The sequence below is a fragment of the Haplochromis burtoni genome, unplaced genomic scaffold (genome assembly GCF_018398535.1).
Source record: "Haplochromis burtoni strain Fernald_Lab_line unplaced genomic scaffold, NCSU_Asbu1 Contig_39, whole genome shotgun sequence".
In the NCBI taxonomy this organism is placed as follows: Eukaryota; Metazoa; Chordata; class Actinopteri; order Cichliformes; family Cichlidae; genus Haplochromis; species Haplochromis burtoni.
In genome coordinates, this window is record NW_024582400.1 from 279,134 (window position 1) to 294,709 (window position 15,576).

Genomic DNA, 15,576 nt, shown 5'->3' on the forward strand with positions numbered 1-15,576 from the left:
AAACTGGACTTTATGTCACAGAGATTGGTCATTCTTCCAAACCATCTGCCAAGCTGCCAAACCAAAATCCGCAGAGCATAACCGCTTTTCACCATCTTTAAACCCGTCTGACAACAACTCCATTTTTATGTCAGTTCCTACGCCAGTTCAGCCTGTTGTTTTAGAAAGATTTTTACCTGTTTCACTAGCCGAACTGGGAAAAATAGTTAGTGCAACAAAAGTATCCTCTTGTTCACTCGACATTTTACCCGCATCATTATTCAAAAATGTCTTTTACTCTATTGGTCCCTGTATGCTCACTATAATTAACACCTCTTTGGGATCTGGCAAAGTTCCTGCCTATTTTAAAACTGCTGTTATATACCCTCTGTTAAAAAAGCCTATGCTGGACCCATCTCTCACTAGCAACTACAGACCGATCTCAAAAATACCGTTAATTGCTAAGATTTTAGAGAAGATTGTGGCTAAGCAGCTTACAGCAGTTTTAGACAAATATAACATCTTTGATAAATTTCAGTCTGGCTTTCGTAAAGCTCATTCTACTGAAACAGCCCTTCTTAGAGTTTCTAATGACATTCTGATGCAAAACGATGCGGGTAAGTGTTCTGTTCTTTTAATGTTGGATCTCACGTCGGCCTTTGACACCGTTGACCATTATATTTTGCTTGATAGGCTGAAATACTGGGTCGGTGTATCTGGGTCTGCCTTAGAGTGGTTCTCCTCGTATCTCTGTGAACGATACTCTTCTGTGGCAGTTTCTAAGTACAGGTCATCTTCTACGTCCCTGTCCTTTGGTGTGCCACAAGGCTCTGTGCTGGGGCCATTATTGTTTTTAATTTATTTACTTCCTCTCCAGCATATTTTGAGCCCTTTTGAGGATATTTGTTACCACTGCTACGCAGACGACATCCAACTATATATATCTTTTAAACCTGAAGATGCTTCTAAACTGCGGATTTTAAATGTGTGTTTGGAAACCATCAAAGGTTGGATGGCCGACAATTTCCTCCAACTAAATGAAAATAAAACTGAAGTCCTGTTATGTGCTCCAGACAGACATGTACCCAGCATAATGAATGCTCTTGGTCCCCTTTCAACGTTTGTGAAACCATCTATCAGGAACCTAGGGATAACCTTCGATCCTGCTCTTACATTGGATACTCACGTCAAATCTCTGGTTCGGTCTTGCTTTTATCATTTAAGAAATATTTCTAAATTGAGCCCCATAATAGCTCATACTGAACTGGAGATTGTTATTCATGCTTTTATTTCATCACGACTGGACTATTGCAATTCACTGTTTACATGTCTAAACAAGAGTTCCCTGGAGCGTCTGCAGACTGTCCAAAATGCTGCAGCAAGGCTTCTGACGAAAACATCGAAATACTCACATATAACACCGCTGCTTATACAGTTACACTGGCTCCCTGTCGAATTCAGAGTCCACTTTAAGATTCTGGTTCTCACATTTAAGGCTCTTCAAGAACAAGCACCATCATACATCATTGAACTCTTACAGCCCTATGCCCCTAGTAGGTCTCTGAGGTCTTGTGGTCAGGGCCTACTTGTTATTAAGTATACGAGACTGAAAACTAGGGGTGATCGAGCTTTTGCTACTGTGGCCGCCAGACTGTGGAATTCTCTTCCTCAGAACTTAAGATCTGCTGATTCACTGATTACTTTTAAAAAACAGCTAAAAACACATCTTTTTAAAATTGCATTTTGTTAACTTTTGACTGTACTTCGTCTTTTTAATCTGTGTCTATACCTTGTAAAGCACTTTGTGATCTCTTATCTAGAAATGTGCTATATAAATAAAATTTTACTTTTTTTTTTTTTTATCAGTCCATCCAGTTTTGGATGTGTGGAGGTGAACGTCAGATACCTATGATTTCAGTTTTAGAACCAAATGACCACATTTATGACAGTTTCTCCATCTTGGGTCTTGACAAATGAATGCCAGTGTTCTTTATTCACAGAGAGCGCAAGTGGGAGCAGGCATGCTTACAGCTACTTTGGTGTATCAGTGGACTCATCGGCCACGTGGCGGCCTGATGCAAAGTCGACACTTAGAGAAGTTCCAGTGCTTTCTGGCACATAGTCCTCACCTAGCAGCAGCTCACACTGACTTGCACTGATTGAAGTGTGCACCATTACAAGCACAGCACCATCTGCCTATAAGTCCTGGCAAAGGGTCACAGGCTTGTAAAGTGGCAGCTTTGATCTTCTTATAGTCAAGACTGCAGCAAAGAGCTTCTGCCACTTTACAATTTACTCTGTATCAGAGTGGCCTAAATGCCTCAGTGTCACAAAAGACTGGGACTCGCTGACTGTATATATCTGACTGTAAATAAAGAAAAGCAGAACAGCTGGCCCTAAGAGAGTAAAATAACAGTACAACTTTAATGAGTCTGATTCTTCTCAACTCACAGCAGTGCTTTGGGGTACACTTAAGTAATCTGTTCTGTATGCGGACAATGAAACTCTGAACTAAGTTTCCTTCCTGAGGTTTAAATCAAAAGCACTAACCTGAAGACAGACTCCTATTGTTGCGTCACACACAGTAAGCAGAGAAGCGTTCTGGGGCCGATTGAGCCACTGCACGACGAGGTGAGTATTACTGATCCACTTCACCATGGTGATATAGAAATCCCTGCAGAGAAGACACAGAGAGGAGACTCGAATTGTGGATTTTACACCTTTCTGTGCCAGCCCGAGCTTATGTTTGTGTGTCATCACCTGAGCGCGAGCTGATCGGGAGGCTGCATCTCCTGAGTGTGCGTCGCACCAACCAGGCTGACCACCGACAGCTTGACTGTAGGATTGACGTGACCGGCCTGATGGGACGGACACAGAAACATCCCCTAAAATCAGCTTTTTAATTTAATGTACATAAGACGAGACCGTGGTGTTGACATCTATACATAAAAGCAGAGAAAAAGTCTGAATAATTCATTTAAAATGAAAAGACAATGCTATAGATCACAGAGAGAATATGCGAGCTAACACCAAATAAACAACTGTTCATGACTTATTTCCACAAATTCTACTCTTCCACATAGCAGATTTTTGCATCCTCAGTTGTACAATAACTACAGCTGTGGTCTTCAGGTCATAGGATCATTTAAACGGTCAGACATATCATTGGTTGGGGAATTGCTGTTATCACGTGTACAGTGAGAAATTAATTCCCAAAACTCTGAGACAAAACAACAATCAACAAATCATCTAAAAAACAGGGAGATAATTTGTTTGTATGAATGTTCAGCCAACTTCCGAGTTTAACGCTTGTGGGTTGAGTGCAAACGTGTCCATAAGTATTGATGCGTTCAGTATAAATTCAAGATATCACGATGGGAATGACAAAAACAGAACACACTGATTGCAGTACTAAAATAGTAACTTTTGCCATCTCATTAGGTTCATTGGCATCACGTCAGTGACATGATTGGGTATAAAAAGAGCATCTTTAAGAGGTAGAGTTTAACAAATCTGAAAAAACCCTGCCTCTTCAACCTGTGGACAGATTTCAGAATAATGTTCCTCTACATAAATGTGACTTTGAATATCTCATCATCTATGGTGCATAATATCATTGAAAAATTCAGAAAATCTGGAGAAATCTCTGTGTGCAAGGACAAAGCCCAAAATCAACACGGATGCCTGTGGTCTTCAGGCCCTCGGGCAGCACTGCGTTAACAACAGGCATGATTCTGTCATCGAAAAACTGCACTTTAAGGTAATTACTTACAGTAAAATAATTTAAAATGATTCCACCTGAGCCAGATGTGCAGAGCAGTGACTTACTGCTACTCTGCTAAGCTAAGGTTATTGATGTGGCATTGCCTTTTCCCTCTGGTATATTTAGATTTAGCTGTGTATTAGTTGAAGGATGAAAATACTGCAAAGAGCCTTAAAGAAAGCGACTGTCTATTCCTCAGAGCCCAGCCTCACCATTGGATATGGGTACTGTAGGCCTCGGGGGTACGTGCTGCCGGTGAACTGGGGAAGAACCATGTTGGGCACCAGTGTGTCGTTGATGGTGAGGTAGGCCAGTCGTTCTCCATCAGGAGACCACCAGTGTGCCAAATATGAATGTAGAATCTCCTCTGATCAGGAATAAAACACACAAAACCATCTGTAAAACAGCTTTATTTAGATTTTTTCCTCGCATTCTGTATTTAAAGCAACCTGAGGATCTACTTACATACATTAACACAGATAGATCTTATAAACCTGCTGGTTTTCCCCACCTGCACTCCTATTCTTTTATTCTTTCATTTTTGCCTTTTCTAGGTCACTTTATGTTATTTAAAATGTAATCCAAAAACTGGTCAAAAGCACACTATTTGATGGAGTTGTGCTCCTCTGCTGTCAGAACATATCAGCCAAATGGCTGCAATCTGAAGTAAAAGCAAATGAAACAGTGAAAATGAACAGCTTTCAGTAAATCTACAAACAAAAATTATTCTGTAATGTTCCCCATCTCTCTCAGACAGCGTTTGTGCTGCTCTCTGTGCAAACTGCGCACACTGCACACACTATCACCACATTACTGAATTTGTTTACACAGAGACTTAATGGATCATAGAGGCTTGTTGTTGATTTTTCATTGCCACTCTGCTGAGTTTGTCTAGTCTGCTCTGCTGCATTTTTAATGCCAAAGACAAATCTTTGAAAAACCGACAATCCACAGTGCACCCTGAAACTGTTTCCTGCACCAACGAGCTCACAGCGACTCTCCTGTTTCGCCTTCTGGCATTTAAAGAGAGAATGGCAAAAATTCAAACCACCTCGATTTAAACTTAGCAATTATTAATGTCACAAAGTTTTTATAACTGACTTTCTGAAGGTCTTAAATGAGCATTTTACTAAGAGAAATTCAGAGAGTAACAAAAAGAGCAGTGAGCCAAATGCAATTTACAAGCACACTGCTAATGGGAGCAATGCCACCTTTCATAAATGGCTGTTTCTGTGTCCATAGATGTGCTTTTTCTCTCTTTATTAGTGGAATATGTCAAAATGAGTAAAAGGAAAAGATCTCATGCTGAAAAATTGTAGTGCACGTTACAAATCTAGTATAACCACAGCCGCTGTAGCCATACTCCAGCCTCCAGTATAAGTGTAATATCCTAAAGGTAAGACACTAGAATGGCTCAATGTTTATGAATAACATTCAAACATTTAACACTGTAAGATAATGATATCTGGCCCATTGCAATGTGTGTGAATTTTAGTAAATGTTTTACATTTTTATTGCATTGCTCGTTAGTTAGTTGTTATAATCATAGACTGTATAAAAAAGTTATTTGTTGTCATATTTACCAGCGGAGAGGTTTGCATGCTAACATTACCAGTCCTGTAAAACAACGTCCATCCTGCGATTCAGTGACTTGTAGAACAACTTACAGCAGCCCACAACAGTCAGGTTGTAGTCTGGACTTTGACCGGATCATTGCACCACCTTGATTCTTTTCTTTTTCAGGCACTGTGTTGGAGATTTGCTTTCTGTTTGTATGCTTGTGTTCATTGTCCTGTTGCATGCTTTATCTGTCAGACAGATGTCCTCACATTGAACTCTAGAAAACTTTGGCATACAGAGGAGCTCATGTTGGCTAATGTGTGTATCTATATGTGAAACCACAACTGAGACTGATGTCATGAGGAATTTAGTCATAAGTAAAGTTCACACGTGTTTATAACTCATTTACATTCAGTGTCTGTGCAAGATTTAATTTCACAGTTATTCACATTAAGTCAGAGCTGGCATTTATGGTGCATCAGCCCAAAGTGCAGTTTATACATAAAAGTTGCACTTGTAGTGATTAAAGGGCTCATAAAAGATGCAAAGGACTCAACGTTCAGAGTCGATACACTCTGCAGTACACACCTTCGTATAGCCAGTCAGTGAGCCCGTTGAAAATGACTCCCTCCATCCCAGAGGAGGTGATTCTCAGAGAGTTGCTCCTCACGTCTGACTGGTAGTAGATGTTATTCTCAAAGATGTAGATCTGGAGAGGAAGACGAAGCGACAGCAGGCACAAACACGCAAATTTAGTTTGTTTTTCCTCTCTGCCGTTTCTCACCCTCGTGTGAAGCTGCTTTTTGCTCGTCCACTTGATTTGTTTTTCTTTTTGATTTCCTCTCTGATGACATCTCTTTTTTATATATATTAAAACCCAGTGTGCACTGTTTGTTCACCATATTTCATCAGTGTTTTAATATTTGCATTTGAAGGTACAAACAGGATCCTGCATCTTCACCAATATCCTGAATCTTCCTGAAGTCATTTCCCGCTGCATTTGCTTCATTTCCACTGCTCTCTTGTCAAATGTCATTAGCTCCATGGCAGCTCCTCTGGCTTACATACACCTAATGCAGCTGTTGTTTTAATAGCTGTACAAATGTTACAACACTGACACCAACTTAGGAAAAATGGACCAAGAGGTGGAGGGTTCATCAGTGTCATGAGATCTTTTTTGTGAAACATTTTTCCATTTCATGGTGTTTTATTCGACTTCTGTTGTTCTGTCGATTTCTTATGTGCATTTTTATATTTCCTGTTTTTTGTAAGTTGCAGTGCATTTGACCTTTTAGAGCCACCATAGAAACATCTAAAAGAACTTGCAAAGAAATGATTAAAGTTGCCCTCAACTCATGGTGCTTAAAAATGACACAAAAGCACAGATTCTTACATGTCTCGTCAAGCAAAAATGCAAAACCTTAAGTAAAAGAGAATTAATCTGGTCTCTAGCTAAGAACGATGAAATAATCTGGCTGTGTTAACCTTCAGAAGTGAGAATGAGCTCTGGACTTGTGCTCCAAGTTTGAAGACTAAAAAAAAAACCCTCAAATTTTTTATAAAAGATATTTATAAAAAACATATATGTTATTCTTTTATATTGCTTTCCAACTACTGATAAAAGGCACTGCACTACATCAGCAGACATTCAAGGTTGTGCTGAAAGCTGCTGCTTGCTTTACAGTGCTGAATTTATTTCTACAGCACAGCGCTAAAATGAAAACAGGTGGCCCAGAGACTTCCTCACTCTACTAATAAGTCTGAAGAAGCACCCCGAGTGTAACATAATGTAAAAATGTGAAATTAACTACAGACGAAAACAGAGAACGTGTAAACACAACCTATCCTGTGGAGCAGATCCCCCTGGAGCGGCTGGGCAGCGTGAATTTATAAAAAGCCGCCGAGGACAGAAGAAAGGAAATGAGAGAAAGCATCACGCTTTAAAAACAGACACGCTCAGCCTTACCAGCTGCTGTCCTTGTCGTCCCCAGGCTGCGTGCTGGAGCACAGCATTGTGGACCTCGGGAGGATTCAGCTCCCTTACCTCCCTGTTGAACACACACACACACAGAAATAAAACAACCTGAATGCCGTCACGTGCAGAGAGCAGGTGATGATGAAAAGTCTAAACCGGCTTACCTCGTGTAGATGTTGTACAAGATATAAGATGCGGTGTATGAATATCTGTACATCTGAAATGAGAGAGCAAGCCATCACATAATGCAAACACTGATCCATCACTGATACCAGCCTTGCTGAGCAAAGACAAACCAACTGCAGCGGGAAAACTTTGATATACATGCTGAAGTCACAGTCGTTTGCAAACATCTCGTTATTCTGCTTCCTGTTTGATTGCAATACTCCAACTAATCGGGTAGTTTTGGCTTTTTTAGCTGGCTGTTTGTGACATGAGGTTTTGTTTGATACCTTTAATAATTATGTGACTGCTGAATGAGTTCCTAAATCAAATCTGACAGTACATATGTAGTTTAAACCCTGGCGAACCTGAGTGTTCTGTTATTGTTCTGCTTCTTGCATTGGCATAATAAATCCATGTAGCAGAATATGTGTATGTTAGGGCTGCTCAATTAATCGAATTTTAATCACGATTACGATCTGGGCTTTCAACGATCATTAAAAATGACTGAGCCGATTATTAGCCCCTCCCTCCCTCGTGCTTTACTCTCGCGCTGCTCCGTGTGGCAAATCGAGCGCACCTCTCTGCATTTCGAACACGTGTCACAACAATTAAGAGGACCCGAGCTCAGAAAGCTAAGCAGAAGTTATTTGAAGAGGAGAGTGACTGCCGTTGGTTGAAAAAAGGGGTAAAAAAAACTTCAGTGGTGTGGAAACATTATGGGTTGGCGGAGTCAGACGTGGATCAATTAGACATAGTGTGTAAACTTTGCTACGGTGTCGTAGCTGCACCACAGAGCAACACTGCAAAGTTCACTAAACATAGATGTTTACATTTTTCATTTATTTTTTATATTGCAAACATTTGCACTGTTATCAGTATTTGCACACTATTTTATATCATTTTTTGAAATCTTTAAAGCCATTATTCAATACATTGTTATTGTTAAATAAATATCGTCAAATAATCGAGATCTCAATTTCAGTGAAAATAATCGTGATTATCATTTTTGCCATAATCGAGCAGCCCTAGTGTATGTCTTTGATGGTTTTATCGATGTTTCCTTTGCTGTCACTTCCTGTTTTATTTTGGTAAATTCTGTTCTCTGCTTGTGTTCTTATTTTAGGAGCTCGTGGTTGTTCTTGTTTTGAGTATGGTTAATGTTCGAGTTCTTGAGTTATTTTGGGGATGTTTGGTGGTTTTTTTGTTTTGTATTTTGGTTCTGTTTTCTATATTGGCTTTTGTTCTCCACTTGCTTTTCTTGATAGGTTTGTAAATGGTAAATGGACTGATTCTTATAAAGCGCTTTTCTACTCTCCCAGAGTACTCAAAGCTGTATACAACATGCCTCATTCACACAAGCACTTCTAAACACAAGTGCAAACTAAACTACATTCACACTCCAATGAACGCATCGGAGGGCAACTTGGGGTTAGTATCTTGCCCAAGGATATTTGGCATGCAGACTGGGGAAGCCAAGAATTGAACCACCAACCTTCCAACCAGTAGCTGAACTGCTCTACCACCTGAGCCACAGCCACACCCAAGCACTTGTTTATTCCTTTTGTATTCCCCATTGTGTTTCATTCTAATTTTAAATTGCTAACCCAAAAATTTGAGTAACGGACATCATGTTTTTTGTGTGTTTCTGGTAGAAACAGGTTATAACAGTCTTTTTCAGTGTTAGTTGTTTTGATTTTTCTCTCATTAAGCAGCTTAAAATTCTTCTTTTTGCACTTGGCTCTTTTTCTAATAACACACTTAACAAAACCTAGCTTGCTGGCAAAATATGCAAGTGTAAAACTTAAGGGTTATAATACACTCCAAGGATTTGTACTTAACTTCTATTAAATAGGAGGATTTCAGGACACAGCGGTCAAAATAAAAGCAGGCTCTTTTTTACATACTAACACACATGTGTTCACGTGTGGAATAGGTGTAACACATCTTTATCAAACGATACCAAGGAAACTGGACGAGTTGTGCTTTACAGATTAATCTGCTTTTCACAGATTGCCGCTGACTGACTGACCTTCGCTATGATGCTTAAAATGATGTATGTTTACAAATGCTTCAGTAAAGTCATCTTTATCGACCCAATGATACTATGAACTGACACGTCATCCATTCTGGCTTAAATATCTTGTGTTATTGCACTATTTGTCTTGTGTTTTGCTTTTTCTTACAAATATTGATCATACTGACATTTTGCTCAGCAAAAGCTGTCTCAATCTATCTTCATCAATCTCTCCTTACAGCCCAGATTCCCCTCTTGTCCTCGAGCAGGATTTTTAGAAGCTATTTACAGAACATCTGCATATTCATGAATTACCACTGGCCAGTGGACTGGCCCCCAGGTTCACTTCAAGTCAATGGGAAACGAATCATGCAAATTTGGGTATATTGTATTTTATCAGAAGCACTGGGGGTACTGGCTCTTACTGTAGGCTTTGTTCAACAATTTTAAGTTAAGAATAATGTTACCGGATCCATTGATTCCACCCACCCAACAAATGAATGTGGTGAAATAAACTAGGCAAGTGTGAAAAGTGTAGAACCACCTTTAGCAGCAAAAATTTGAAGTAATTGTTTTCTGCCTAACTTTATCATTCTCTACAATGTTGTGGAGGAATTTTGGTCCATTCATCTTTATAATGTTGCTTCGGTTCAATGAAGTTTGCAAGGTTTCATTTATGCACAGCTCTCTTAAGGATATCAGATCAAAGGATTTCAATCAGGTTGAAGTCTGAAGTTTGACTGGTCACTACAGCGTCTTGAATTTTTTTTCCACCCATTGCTTTTTGTCGCTGTGCTTGAGATCATTGTCCTGTTGCATGACTCAGTTTGGTCCAAGCTTTAGCTGTTCAACTTGCCCCACATCTGACTCTAGCATACTTTACGTGTTGTTCAGGGTCGACTCAATGACTGCAAGCTGTCCAGGTCCTGTGGCTGCAAAACAAGCCCAAATCAACACCCCACCACCACGTGCTGACAGATGGTATGAGGTATTTGTGCTGATGTTGGGTCTAGTTTTGTGCATTATCATCAAACAACTCCACTTTGATATCATCTGTCCAAAGGACATTGTTATGGAAGTCTTGTGGTTTGTTCAGATGTAGCTTTGCAGACCTAAGCTGTGTTGCCATGTTCTTTTTAAAGAGAGGAGGTTTTTTTTCAGGCAATCCTCCCAAACACGCCATACTTGTTCAGTCTTTTTTAATTGTACTCTCGTGAAATTTAACATTTAACATGCTAATTAAGGCCTGTAGAGTCTGAGGTGTAATTCTTGGGTTTTTGGCAGTTTTTCTGAGTATGCAAAATGCCAAAAGTTCTGCTTTTATAGAGGTGCTCATACTTGCTGATCATTAACTAATCAAGTCCATTTGATTGGCAGCACCAGGGTGCTATTTACCCACTTAATTACACTGGAAGCAGTGAGAATGGACTTAAACTATACAGCCAAAAGTATTAGTTTGTTTGTCTTCAAACATGTATGAACATGAGTGACGCCCCATTCTTAATCCATAGGGTTTGATAGGTCAGTCCACCATTTGCAGCTATAACAGCTTCAGCTCTTCTGGGAACTTTTAACCGGTTCTTCCAGAAGCACATTTGTGACATCAGTCCATGTCTTTATGGACCTTGATTTGTGCACTGGTGTGCATGCTGCAAAAAGAAGGGGCCAACCCTAAACTGTTGCCACAAAGTTGGGGCCATGAAATTGTCACAAAAACACATAAAAATGCAAATTTGACAACTTGAACAAGAAAAGTACTAAATGTTTTTTCACTCTTTGTTACAACATTTTAGATACCACTTCACATCATGTGGCACATTTATAAATGCCGACTGTAAAGCAGTGGAGGCTTGGGTGGTTAAACATTTGCTTTTAAACTGTAACACCGGCAGTTTGACTCCTAGTCCAGATCTCTCTCCTGACACTTATCTTTTGTGTTTTTGGCCCTCAAATCCATGGTATCACTTAAAAACTGCTTGCTCTTGAGGTAGGAATTTAAAATTCTCAAATACTGGAAAAATACAGGAGATTAAATCATGTTGTTTGTGCAATTTTGGCCCTTTAAAGTTGCATGAATGATTAAATTCACTGGAAACCACAAACCACACTTTAGGTTTTCTGATTTAATTTCCCCCAAAAGTGCCTTTAAAGTCTGAAGACTCCTCTTACAGCACCATGTATCTGAATATATTAAGTATGCCCTCACTATGTAATCCAAGCTTAATATAAATATTGGAATATTAACTAAGGAATAAAACAAACTTGAACTGGAAGAAATCCAACTGAGTGCAACTAAAAACCTCAGGAAGAGGCTTTAATTGTACTTAAGGGGATATCATGTTGCAGTAGATGGAGGGTATATTAAAAACGTAAAGCTCATTGAAAATAAAGCTGTTTACATGTTTCTATATAAACAGAAGATGTTCCAAGGTGTGGTTTTTTTTTTATGGTAACAAACACCGATCCATCCTGCTGAGAGGCCCTTAAACTGGTGTTGCAGACCCCAGTGCAGGATGTACAAACATCCACCTCAGAGTTTTTCAGTTGCTGCAGACTTTCTAAAGCCTGGATGCATCGGTTTGCAAACAAATCTAAAAATCAATGGAAAACCTGTGAGGGGAGGAGAGCCTCGTGGTGGATGACTGACCACTAACAAACAGAAAAACACAAAAATACTGAGAGACAGAGTGAAAATGCACAGGAAGGGCAGAGGCACACAGCCTCACAGCAAATAAACACACACCTGCTCAGCACAGGTGCAGCTCTTTATACTCACAGAGAAACGGTGGGTACGTGCAGCGCGGTAAGTATTGTGTTTTGCAATCAGCTGGTGTATGCTCAGTCTAAAGTGAATGCTTTTAATTTATGTCGCTTCCATTTTTTTATGCGTTTGAAAAACAGTTTGTCTGAGAACAAAACAGCATGATTAGGAATAAAAACATCAGGTTGCTGCATGCATATAAGTGAATGAAAGCAGAATCGGTATTTCACAGCAGTGTCAGTACCGTCCTGGCTGGAAATGAAACAAAAGGTTTGTGACAGTGAGGATGAACTCCTGCCGTAGGGTGTGTGCTCACGAGGAAGCAAATAAAAAATGCACCATCTGTTCTGTTTGCTCTTTTTTATGTGATGTTCAGGGGATTTTGATTTATCATAGTGGGTTGTGGATGCATTTTAATGTAAAACTCACCCGTTTGACGTCATAGGCAAAGAGTGCATACTTTAGATCTGCAGACAGGGAGTACTTTGCCACCTTGAAAGAAACCTGATTGAAAAAAAAGAAATAGATGAAGAGGAGAAGATTTTTTTTATGTTTTTTTGCTCAGTCCACATTTATATCAAGCAAGCAAACAATAGCAAAAAAAAAGATAACAGAGAGCTCAAGCACTCAGGAGGCAGGAATGGACAACTGGTAGGAGTGGGGCGACAAAAATTGATTGAGCACTGGTATTGTGCGGCAATATTGCATCCTGATAAGGTTAGTTACCAAGTGTTAATAGATAAACTTCCTCCTAAATCGATTAAGTTCTGTATTTGTTTTTTAGCTTAAACATAAGTTCCATAGGTCAGATATATATTTCACCATTTGACCCAACTCTCCACTTGCTTCATCTCCACAACTGCCAGGCTGCTGTCCTACTTCCTACCAATGTTGGGACTCTTCTCTTATTGTGATGCTTCACTGAAGTCTACAACGCTTCACCTCTTTCCCATTTTGTCATGTTACAGCTGTATTCCAAAATGGATTCAATTCATTTTGTACCTCAAAATTCCAATCACAATAACCCATGATGACAAAGTCACAAAAGTTAGCTTGAAATTTTTTGCAACTTCATTCAAAATAAAAAAAACAAAATATGTATATAGGTATTCAAGACTTTTGATGCTACAAGCTTGGAACACCTATTTTTGGGAAGTTTCTCCCATTCTTGTTTGCTCAACCTCCCAAACTCTATCAGCCAAACACAGCTGTTTTCAGACCTCTGCCAGCACGATCAGACCAGGTTAAGAAGGTCATCTTTATGGACTTTACTGTGCCACTGGAAGAAGGCTGTGATGAGGCTCAGGAAAGGAAAACCCTAAAATAAATAAATACCAAGACATTATCAAAGAGTGCAGACAGAGAGGGTGGCAAGTACAGCTGTTTTTTGTAGAAGTGGGGTAAAAAGGGAATGAATTGAAGACAGCTGTGTGCAGGATTAGGGAAGCAGCAGAAAGAGCCTCTTGCTGGTATCAAAGGGAGGAGAAGGGCTGGAAGAATTAAGTTGCTGAGAGCTGAGCCACCAACAGGAGGGTGTTGGGTTTTATGGTCAAGCGTCAAATTCTGATTCAGATTTTTCCTAGTTGAGGTAAAATCTGGAGGTTGCTGTCCTATTTTCACCCCAGCTTTTTCCCAGGTTTTGCCCCAGGACAATGATGAAGAAAGAAAAGAAAACTAATGCAGCAGGCAGAAGCTAATGTGGCAGATAAAGGTCACAAAACCACACGGGAACCTCAGCAGGTTGTGACATTTCTGGTATATGAAGTGGTAGACCAACATTTTATAGACAGCATTTCAAAATTGTGCAGAGTCTGAATATTTAGGCAGGCTTAAAAATTAAACAGCATGCATCACTTCTAGTGCCACTTTTTGCCTTATGTGTCGTTTTTGCAATTATTTGCAAAAAATGAGGTGCACAGCTGACCGAGGGAAGCTGTGCAGCCAGACAGGCCAGTGCTCGGTTTAGATGCTGAAGCTGTTTGTCTATGCAGCTATCGAGCATGGGTCAAGACTATGACTTCTCATCACCGAGGCCACCTCTGTCTTTTGATTTCATCATGGAGCTACTCATTTAAGCATGTTGATGTAGAAACATGCTTCCCGGTGACACCGCGGCTGAGAATAAATGGTTTATGATTGTGATGATGGAACACCAACAGGATTATAATGATGCAATTAGAAAGCAGCCAATTTAGCCCTGCACTGGAATAATTTAAAATTCCTGGAAGTAATACATGTGTGACAACTCATGATGAATGTTCATTTGTGTGCTCGCATCAGGTTTTAGAGAATTATCTAAAATTATAATTCACACGTCAAATCCTCTTTTCCAGGTAAGTTGAGGTGAGGATCAACCTTAAAGAGAGGTTTGAGTTTGTCCGCAGTGCAGACAGCCGGGCAACCAGCGTCTTCACCAGGAGGCTACTGTATTTTTATTGTGCAGATAAAGCAGGGATGAGACTTGTTTCCTGCAGCCTCTGGGGACCCAGCAGCCAGACAGTAGAAGAGAAAGCTTTGTGATGAGCACTAGACAGAAGTAAGATCGCAAGGCCAGTGTCCAACTTACTGTGCCAGTTCTGTAATTCTGTTTTCTTTAAGTCCTAAAAGATGATATTTGTGTTTTAACGTGTGCATGATCAGAGGTTGAGTAATCAAACTTTGTATAGAGGTACATCTTTGACCCCTGAAGGATTTCATCTACATCTGATATTAAGATGGTATCATTCTGCAAAGCAACCACCTAGCATTAGGCTAAAATGTGCCATTTATAGTCTTTTAAAAACCATTATATCGTTTTAATTTTGTAACATTAACATCTAATCTATATCCCCAAAACTTGAATATTAGGTTCTTATCTAAATCGGATATTACTAACCCTACCAACATACTAAAATTACCCTTTTATAGCTTTTACACATCTAGAACACCTTCTAAAACCATTATATCATTTCAAATGAATGAAATGATCTCCTTTATGTCCACAAAACATAACTATTGGGTGGGGCTGCTCAATTAATCGAATTTTAATCTAAATTACGATCTGGGCTTTCAACGATCATTAAAAATGACTGAGCCGATTATTAGAATAGAATTAGAATAGAATAGAATTCAACTTTATTGTCATTGCACATGCACAGGTACAGGGCAACGAAATGCAGTTTGCATCCATCCAGAAGTGCTTTAGTGATATAGATATATTACAATATATATATTAGCAATAATATAGATATGTGAGTATATTACAGAAATGGGTCTATTATGGTATGTTATAATGTACACAGTATGAAGTATGTTGTGAATATTCTATAACTATAAGTATGTACAGGCTGTAGTGAGTACAAGCTATGTACAGGCTATGA

At 39.5% G+C, this 15,576-nt stretch overlaps 1 protein-coding gene across 2 annotated transcripts in view; it reads right to left on the minus strand.

Moving 5' to 3' along the window:
• LOC102311857 (inactive dipeptidyl peptidase 10) overlaps nucleotides 1-15,576 on the minus strand; it is a 139,011-nt gene that overhangs the window by 25,203 nt on the left and 98,232 nt on the right. For both annotated transcript variants that reach the window (XM_014332884.2, XM_005919878.3), the window contains 7 exons: nucleotides 12,647-12,721; nucleotides 7,442-7,494; nucleotides 7,269-7,350; nucleotides 5,891-6,011; nucleotides 3,955-4,109; nucleotides 2,740-2,837; nucleotides 2,530-2,653 (listed from right to left, as the gene is read on the minus strand). In XM_014332884.2, coding sequence (XP_014188370.1) covers nucleotides 2,530-2,653; nucleotides 2,740-2,837; nucleotides 3,955-4,109; nucleotides 5,891-6,011; nucleotides 7,269-7,350; nucleotides 7,442-7,494; nucleotides 12,647-12,721 — 708 coding nt within the window. The remainder of the gene's footprint in view (nucleotides 1-2,529; nucleotides 2,654-2,739; nucleotides 2,838-3,954; nucleotides 4,110-5,890; nucleotides 6,012-7,268; nucleotides 7,351-7,441; nucleotides 7,495-12,646; nucleotides 12,722-15,576) is intronic.